The sequence below is a fragment of the Vanessa tameamea genome, chromosome 9 (assembly GCF_037043105.1).
Source record: "Vanessa tameamea isolate UH-Manoa-2023 chromosome 9, ilVanTame1 primary haplotype, whole genome shotgun sequence".
Lineage (NCBI taxonomy): Eukaryota > Metazoa > Arthropoda > Insecta > Lepidoptera > Nymphalidae > Vanessa > Vanessa tameamea.
This window is the reverse complement of record NC_087317.1, coordinates 4506875-4516174: the sequence shown is the minus strand read 5'-3', so window position 1 is coordinate 4516174 and position 9300 is coordinate 4506875. Positions and strand designations below refer to the sequence as shown.

Genomic DNA, 9300 nt, shown 5'->3' with positions numbered 1-9300 from the left:
ATTTTCAAGTTAAGTCATGAGTCAGATTGAAGATCTATAATTCATTTTTGTTTATAGTTAGAAAGAACTTTTCAAGTGTTTATAGCTGTGATGCATTTTATGCCTTGTAATTTTGAGATTAAATTATGCTTTAAGCCTTTAATAACCAATATATAATGTTAAAATTACATTCCTCACTAAATTTTTTCATAAAGATGAATTGAAAAATGTGTAATATTCTTAAGGGTGTTAAATAAACAATTTTTAAATAATAATAAAATATACTTAATAATTCATAATATACTATAAACATAGAAACATCATTATATTATCAGGCCTCAACAGCAATCTTCTTCGTGCTAGATTTTGTTCTTTGAGGTCTTTCAGGTTCCTTCTCTTCAACTACATCAGGCAATTTATCTGTAGGCACTTCAGGCAACTCATCCTTCACATCAAGTATTGCTTCGAGTTCCGCATCAATGGCTTCATTATCCTCTTCAGTTAATTGACCAGAAATTAGTTCATCTATTTCTCTTTGTTTTTCTATACCCTCTCTTGTTTCGTCCAAAATCTTTTCTATATCATCAATGTTAAGAATATCATGAACTTTTTTCAGAGCTTCGTTTCCAGTCTTTAAACCATCCAGAACCTAAGGAAAATTAATACATTTAAGTAAAAAAAATATTCTAGAAACAATTCAATGTAAATTAGGTAATACTGCAGTATTAACTTTACCTGTACTTCAATTTGAGTAAATTCTAGATCATGCGTAAGTTGTTCTAATTTTTCTAACTGAATATCAGCATTAAGTAGTAAATTTTCTTGATATCTTTTCTTTTTAAGTAGTGACTTCGCTCTGTCGCGCTTATCTTCGGCCAATAATTTTTTAGCCAAAAGCCGATCTTTCTCTAAATTTAATTCAATTTTCTTTTGATATTGTTTTAACTTATCTCTTTGTTGCTTCAATTGTAAGATTGCTTTATCTTGTTCAGTGACTCTACTGACTGGTTTCTTACTTTTACTAAATAGCCCACCCATTTTACTTACACTATTTGAAATATTTAAAACAATAATAAAAGCACAATATTTATGGAAAATAACATTACTGTTGAAAACGTATCTTATTATCAACTTACATTACAAATAGGAATGATTACAATAATATAATACAATCATATTGAAGTGTCAATCATTATTAGTTTACAACTTTACAGTAAATTTACCTAATGGCTCTGGGTACCAGTCTTTTTAGTACCAATTTTTATGGTGTTGCTAACTTGTATAAAACTTATTGCACTATATTTTTCTTCTTTTTGGCTTTTGTTACAGAGAATAATTGATAAATTAGCTAAAATTGTTGGTAATTTCTGGTATCAGATCTATTCACTCACAAATAGCGCCACTATACATCAAATTTTTATCGACGTTTAGTAGTTTGTTGTGCGTGAGATAAGGTAAAAGCAAAAAAAAAAGCAAATTTTATTTTATTTGCTTAAAAAAAAAATCTTCGATGAAATCAATATACTCTAGCCACTGCTTCATCTTGGCTGACAATCTTTGTTTTAAGTTTAACCATGATCGTTTCATTGAGTCAGTATATTATATCGAATGTACTACACATTATTTGTAAATATACATATATTCTTGAAATCAGATACACAAATTAAAAAAATATATATATATTTATGTAATAATATATTGAGCAAAATTAATGTAATGCTCAGTTGAGCAGGATAAGCCGCAAATCCAATTGGCTTTCATGATTGTCTATTTTTTTTTATCTGCAGCTAAGTAATCTGCGAAACTCGTTTTATATTATCTACGGGTTCCATTTACTTTACTGTCGCTTGTTAATTGTTAACATTATAATTATAATATTCGTTCAAATGTAGTCATTAAAACAAACGACTAGCTTATTTCCGCATTGTTACGTAGCAATATCTAACTTATAAAGGGTTTGAAAATAGAGTAGGTACGATTTAATGAGTTAGCTTCTTACAAACTATTAAATCATGGCAGTGTTAGCAGCGGCACAACTGCTTGACGAGTTAATGGGAAGACATCGAAACACTAATCCAAACGAAAAAATTAAAAAACCGAACTGGGAAGATCCAGAAGTAAGTATCAATCTTTATTTTAATATTTATTAAATGCAAATAACCTAAACCGACAGAAAAATGCCGACACAAAACCCAGTGTCTGTAGAAATTTGTCGCCATATCTACACATTAAAATATCTCCTATTGGAACCACTGGTATTTTTATAAGTTGTTAGTAGTAAAAAATTAATTTAGCCGTTTTGTTACAGTATTGTAAATATTATATGGTTAAGTTCTGTCCTCATGATTTATTTGTAAATACACGGGCAGACCTTGGTGCTTGTCCAAAAGTACATGACGATGAAGTCAAGGAACTGTTTGAAAAGGCAGAAGGGTCTTACAAGAAAGCTCAATATGTTGAAGAGTTCCTGCGATTTTGCCGTCACATGATCAGTGACGTTGAAAGTAATTATTACTTTAATTAATTTATTAAAAAATATGGATAATTTAAATATCTTGATTTCTACCACAGATTATTATTAAATTATGTTTGTGCATCAATAATCAGAGTGTTATTTGATGTTAGAAGAAAAATTAAATTTTAATTGTTAATATCTTAATACATTTTCCTTAACATGTATACATATGATTTTAACATGATTCTGAACAATATAATGTAAATAACCACAAAAACACAAATAACAAAAGTAATTCATAATATTAACCATTTTTCTTATATTTTAGGAAAAATTCAAAAAGGTAAACAAAGATTGGAACTGATGAATTCAAAACCTGAAGGACCACCTATGACACAGGCTCAAACAGAAAAAAACATGGAGCAGGTAATGTTGGACACTATATAAATATCTTCACCATGAGAAGTAATAGACTCATTGTATGAGTTTAGAACAACTATGGTCTATTCCAATCAAAGAAAGAATAAAAATAAACAAAACTCATATATTACATTGTACACTACTAAAAGTTCTTGATTAATCTTTATTTATAATAGAACACTATTGTAGAATAATGTTCTATATAACTAATCTAATAAAAAATTTACTTCCAAATTTCCATTAAATTCTCAAAACCATATATTTTTCTTAAACCCAAACCCATAATGAATATCATAGATAGTACAAGCTCTCGACTAATGTGTTAACACTTGTGGGTTTTCTGGGTTTTATGAAAATAAAACACAGTCCAATAATTGGTACACTTCAATTATTAATATTTGGACAACGTAACGTAGTGCCAGGAATTATTAAACAACATGGAGCACATTCGCTCCTTTGGCACATACTACCTTTTTTATATCAAATAATCTGAAGTCTTAACGGAAGGTTAAATTATTGTTCACAGTAATTTATTACTATGGTGATTAAAGAAATGATTAATATTAATGAATTATAGAAATAAGGTATTGGTAAATAAATCACTAAGATAAATAATTGAGAATAGTTATTATATGCTACAATAGCTGGGTGCCTATGTGCTACTTGTTAACAAATGATATAATTTCAATTCAAGGTCAAATGTTGGTTATTTTGGCCTTTGTCCTCTTGTTGTTGGAATATGCTATACAAATAAATAAATGGATAACCATGTGTTTATCATATATCAATAAATAAATCAATAGTAATTTCTACAAGAAATGGATTAAGAAAAAAAAATCATAATATTAACAATTAATTGAATGATTTGAAAACTTTTATGTAACTATATAAAGTAAGAAAACTACTAATATGGAAGAGTTGGTTTGCTGACATGAGTATATTTCTAATGTTCTCTGTCTTTAAGAGGTTCCACCTTGTTGATGTATTGTACATTTTGGTGAAGGATGCAATCTTTTTATACCAGTTAATAGTATTGATAGAAATATTTTTAGGTAAAACTTTTGTCAGAAAAGATTAGTGCTTTAGTCAGAGAAGCAGAGGAAGCAGGTACCTGTGGGAATGTAGAACAAGCTCAAGGTCTAATGAAGCTGTGTGATAGATTGAAAGAAGAAAAAGAAACACTTCTAAAACAACAAGAAAATAGGTATCTAAAATTATTAATAATTAAATTATTCTGTGAATAATTCGTAAATAATTAATCTTAAGATTTAATGAAAATTTTGTTGTATAATCTATTATTAATGAATATGCCTTATAAAACAATGTTTTGGTTTTTATGTGATTTAAATTGTTTGATTAGCTAAAAGTATTTTATTATTGAAGTGAACACCCCACCCAAGAATGGATGAATTAAGGGTTTTCTGTTTCTGGTGTTTCAAGTTTGTCTTTAGTTTTGTGTATTAAATGGGTGATTAACTATACTTTTACATTTGTTGTGTATATATGTATAACACTACCAAAACTATTTCAGCCACTGGTCAATGACAGCAGAATTAGCAGCAGCTCAAGAGAAGCAGATGGAAGTGTGTCCTGTGTGTGGAGCATTTCTTATTGTGGGTGATGCACAACAGAGAATAGATGACCATCTTTCGGGAAAACAACATGTTGGGTAAATATTTTTACAAGCAACTATTTAAAATCTCTCAGCATATGTGGGACAATATTTGCTATTGAAGTGAAATAGAAAGAATTGTCTTATATTTATTTATTATTATTAGGACAAATTATTAGTTCTTAGTGGCAGGCTTATTTCATCAGTAACATTTTTCTTTAAAAGATTAACTACACAGACTATGTACACTCATATAATTAAATAATTTTATAACAAGGTAATTAAGCAATTTTGCAATGTTGACAAGATCAACATCTAATGCATTCTAGACAAAATCAACTTTGAAATACATTTCTAGTTGTGTTTTCTTAAGAAAAAATAGTATAAAAGATATTTTGTTTGAAATAAAAAGCATGGTATATTTAACTAAGCTTTTATAGGATTGTACGATGCAATTCATAATTTTGGATTACATCTTTTAGAATATTGAATATATTTAACACTAGTCGCCCGCGGCTTCGCTTGCGGTTTAGGGGTTCGTTGTTATGTTTTAGGCAAAAAAGTAGCCTATGTCCTTCCTTGGAATTCAAGTTTGCTTTATACCAAATTTTGCCAAATACGGTTCATTGGTTTGGCGAAAGAGCGACCGACAGACGGACAGAGTCACTTTCACATTTATAATATTAAGTATAGATAACAAAGTAGAATATTGAAATTGAATAATTGAAAATAAGAACTTCATATAATACTGAATGTCCATTGTTACAATACAGATACTTCAAATTGCGTCAAGCTTATGAAGAAATGAATGAAGCTCGTGAGAAAGAACAACAAGAAAAGGAGAGAAGACGTCGCGAGGAAAGAGATAGGGAGCGTAATATTCGTGGCGGTGGTTTGGGATCTGATAGACGTGATCGCGAAAGAATGGAGAGGGACCGCGAACGTGACAGGGATAGAGACAAGGACAAGGACAAGGAAAGAGAGCGTCATAGGTAGTCATATTTAATTTAATTGTGTTCTCCTGATATTTCACAAAAAAAAATAGTTATAGCTTTTAGTTTTTTATTACATCTTGTCTCTACTTTCTGAACTGTTTTGAATTAATAAAGTTCTTCAACTCAAATTTACATTGCGATGCTGCCTTAAAAAAAACGCAAAGAGACATAAAAAAGTAAATCGAAATAAAAGGAAAGACACACCAATGGCACGGTGACGTCACTTCTGTAGAGATTTGGATATTTGAGTTGTGCACAATGCAAGGCTTGAAGAATTAATGAAAATAATGGTAATTTATATTTTCTCCAAGATCAAATCGAGATGAACGTCCTGGACGTCATGAAGAACGTGATCGTGAACGCGAACGGGACCGGGAGCGCGAGCGCGATCGAGACAAGGACAGGGAAAGGGATCGTGACAAGGAACGAGAACGTGATCGTGACAAGGATCGCGACCGGGACCGGGACAGGAAACATCGTAGGGAGAGAAGTGAGTTAAGAATTGTGTTCAGTAATTTCTGGGTTTTTTTTTTTTTATATTACTGACAAATAGTAAATATTCGTTTTTAATGCTACTAAATGACGTTTAGTGTTCTGTTTGAGAAATAGAAAGATGTTTGCTAGAATACGAATTAAAAACCATCGTTCATAAACGATAAATAAAAATATATATTTGTAATATTTTACATTTTGTTTTGTACTATTCGAAATTTGCTGAAAATATTTTTTTAACTGGTAGTTAGCATACTTTATTTGTACCAATACAAGATTTCAAAACATAAATTTCTCCATATTTTTTTTTAAATCATCTGCTTAATCTGATAGTATTTCTGAAACTACACATAAATACTAACACAACGCAGTTTCAAAAGCTCCACTTCTAAAAGCATTTTAAACATTACATAACGATATAATGCATAACATAGCTCAGAAGCATTTAAATTTTGTAATTTTAATTTGATATAGTGTACATCCGTAACTGATACAAAGCACTATTTTCAGAAAATTCACACGAGCGTCCCCGCCGGCGTTCTCGCGAGCGTCACTAGCGAATCACTGAGGTATCACATAAGCACCTCGAACCGGTAAGCATATATATAGTGTTATTTTTCAATCCACAAATGACGCTACTACAAAAAAGTCAACCGACACCAGTACTTTAACTAGACAATGACAACCTAACAACCGATTCAGACAATCTCGCCCCGAATGTTGATACAATATATAAGTAATAAATTGAACACTGTTATTTTACAGCTTTAGTAACGTACCAAAATAAAACTTCGGTTTATGGCAAACTATGGGGAGTAATGCCCCGTTGCACTCTCGATTCGATAGTTGTCGTCACACCGACGGACTTGGCAGGTATTTGATACGTATTATGAATAGCTGGAAGCCGAGCAAGTTGGAAAGGCTTTTTGGTCAATCGCAATCTTTCTGAAACATGTTAAGCGTTATTAAAAAAAGAACTTAGCGATTGACCAATGAGAATTTAGATGTGCTGTCCGCATTGACGTCGTCTAGTTGAGGTATTTTTAATGTATGTTTCGTCGTCGTGAATTTCGAGTTGCAACGGTCGAGCCGCTGGTGCAGATCGCGAATGCCCTGCCAGGTATTTGTTAGGTTTTCGGTTTTGGGAAATAGGTCACGAAATATCGATAAACTGCATCAAACAATTGTTGTAGGGCTTCAATGAAACTTTTTAATAAATTTGTCGATCAACCTAGTCACAACGTCGTTTTATTCGCTTTGAATAAATTACAATGAATGGACAAGTGAAGGGAGCATGTTCCATATGCTTCTTGTTTCACAAAACGGATGCTGTTTTAACATCATCTTCTGTGCATTTCCAGGTACCCTATATATGGCAACAAGCCTTTTGTTTCAATACGCGTTTCATACTTTTGTGTTATTATTTTGAAGGTTTATGCATATCATATTTTATACTTGATGCCATATTCAAAGTTATCTTTTACCCACTATCCCAAATGAAATAAACTGACGATGATTGACAACTAAGATAACCTTAAATTTAAAAATGTTTTAATCGCAATCATTGTTCGCAGTATATTTCATAATAAATGTTCTCATATTCTCGTTACTAGCCTATCGATGGACTTTTCAGTTGGCAAACAACAATAGACGAAGATCGACACCACGGTGGCGTCTCGACCACAGACAATGAGGTACTTTTGAAATTAAGACAACAGAGAGCCGCTGAAAAGGCGAAGGCATTCGTCGATTATAACCGTCACTTTGGACATCGGTTTCGAGGTGACATAGAATAGTTTCGTGTAAAATAATAATTTTCTATTAATTCCATAATGGTTTATTCAAATGCATGTATCGTCTTGCGTTTTTAAATAAACTTGTTATTATTTCGAATTAGACTATAAGTATGTGTAAAATGTAGCTACCTCGGCAAATGTTTTTTTTCCCTAGGAAGGTTATTTCTGTAAACCAGATACCACTGAGGAGTGACTTCAGGTATTTATCGAACTTTTATTTCGTTATAATATAATTGTGATTAATTTGTTTTGTATGACTATAAAGTGTGAACCAATAGGGATTGTCCATATTAATATAATAAAACAATACCATAATTCGACTGTCTTTTATTGTCAATTGCCTCGTTAGAATATACTATGAATTAATTACTAACTACTTATAATTATATATATATATATATATATATATATATATATATATATATATATATATATATATTACGATACAATCATATAATAATATCAAATAAAAAAAATCAATATACTATTTATTGTACACCAGTAAACACATAGTTTAGTTACGTTTAAGAAAGATGCACAAGAGGCGGCATTATCGCTAAAACAGCGATCTCTTCCAGGCAACCTTAAGGTAAAGGAAAGAAACAATATTTAATTTTAATAATACATAGAAAGAGGTAGGGATGTAAAAGACAGATATAAACATAACATTAAATACATTACAGTGAAATAATAATATACTTAAAATAATGTACAATACCTGATATCTAACATACATATATGTATGTATTAGATATACATTATATATAAAATTAAACTAAAATCCTCGCTAAAATATACAACATTGAAGTGCAAGATAGTATTGTTTCAAGATGGTTTTAAATGACGAGAGTTCCACAGACGAACAGCCTGAACAATAAAGGAATTGGTATAGAATAAAGTCTAATGAGGAGGGATTTCTAAATGTAAATTATCTTCAAAACGAAGATTTCGATTATCAGTAGAACATAAAAAATTTAAATTTTCCTTTAAATTGAGCGGAGTTGAAGGATGAAAAATAATTGAGTAAAAGTAGATGAAGAATATGGGTATTCCTGCGATAGCCAATTGGGAGCCACTTGAGCTTTTTGCAAAAGTCTGAGATGTGATCATATTTACGAAGACCAAATATGAAACGTATGCAAAGATTTTGAAGACGCTCAAGCTTGTTTAGTTGCTCCTCTTAAGTCAACATAGCAAGTGTCAGCATAATCGAGAATTGGTGATAGGAGGCTCTGTGCAAGCGAAATTTTGTTGGGATTTGGTAGAAAGTTCGAAAGAAACCTTCGGAGCGACCCTACAGCAGAAAATATTGTTTTACTTATGTTACTTATCTGTGGTTCCCACGATAAACGTTGAATAAAAATAACGCCTAATTTTTTCCAATCTGTACTAAATGGTATGTCAACACCATCTTAGCGAACAGTGGGTAAGTCAGAAAAAGAAATGCACGATATTAATTTAGAACTACCGATGATTAAAACTTGACTTTTTGTAGGGTTTACCTTTAATCCAAAAGATTTTGACCATTTAGTATTTTTATCTAAATTGTCA

General features: G+C 30.9%; 2 protein-coding genes across 6 annotated transcripts; one reads left to right on the top strand and one right to left on the bottom strand.

The window, feature by feature from the left end:
* Positions 1-268: 268 nt before the first annotated feature.
* On the bottom strand, positions 269-1166 carry LOC113395054 (charged multivesicular body protein 6-A). Its single transcript, XM_026632596.2, has 2 exons — positions 715-1166; positions 269-628 (listed from the first exon to the last, which is right to left on the bottom strand). Exons 1-2 carry the CDS (start codon positions 1015-1017, stop codon positions 311-313), a joined length of 621 nt encoding a protein of 206 aa, XP_026488381.1. The 5' UTR covers positions 1018-1166; the 3' UTR covers positions 269-310.
* Positions 1167-1762: 596 nt separating this feature from the next.
* Positions 1763-8066, top strand: LOC113394975 (luc7-like protein 3). Of its 5 annotated transcripts, XR_010309219.1 has the most exons (10): positions 1763-2096; positions 2288-2483; positions 2763-2860; positions 3907-4058; positions 4386-4523; positions 5240-5458; positions 5773-5951; positions 6464-6546; positions 6719-6826; positions 7587-8066. XR_010309219.1 is itself a non-coding variant. In XM_026632478.2 (9 exons), the coding sequence occupies exons 1-8, from the start codon at positions 1992-1994 to the stop codon at positions 6508-6510; spliced, it is 1134 nt and encodes a 377-aa protein (XP_026488263.1). In that variant the 5' UTR covers positions 1763-1991; the 3' UTR covers positions 6511-6546; positions 7587-8066. The 5 variants fall into 5 exon arrangements, 3 of the variants coding, with proteins under 3 accessions (XP_026488263.1, XP_026488265.1, XP_064071849.1); XR_010309218.1 differs by having other exon boundaries at positions 6464-6826; XM_026632478.2 differs by lacking the exon at positions 6719-6826.
* Positions 8067-9300: the final 1234 nt, after the last annotated feature.

What these genes read in the sequence shown, in the direction of transcription:
- LOC113395054 (XM_026632596.2), bottom strand. Translation starts at nt 1,017, where the DNA reads ATGGGTGGGCTATTTAGTAAAAGTAAGAAACCAGTCAGTAGAGTCACT. An exon ending in TTACTCAAATTGAAGTACAG is followed by an intron (nt 629 to 714) that starts GTAAAGTTAATA and finishes AATTTTCCTTAG; the next exon opens with GTTCTGGATGGTTTAAAGAC.
- LOC113394975 (XM_026632478.2), top strand. Translation starts at nt 1,992, where the DNA reads ATGGCAGTGTTAGCAGCGGCACAACTGCTTGACGAGTTAATGGGAAGA. An exon ending in CATGATCAGTGACGTTGAAA is followed by an intron (nt 2,484 to 2,762) that starts GTAATTATTACT and finishes CTTATATTTTAG; the next exon opens with GAAAAATTCAAAAAGGTAAA. An exon ending in CAGAAAAAAACATGGAGCAG is followed by an intron (nt 2,861 to 3,906) that starts GTAATGTTGGAC and finishes AAATATTTTTAG; the next exon opens with GTAAAACTTTTGTCAGAAAA.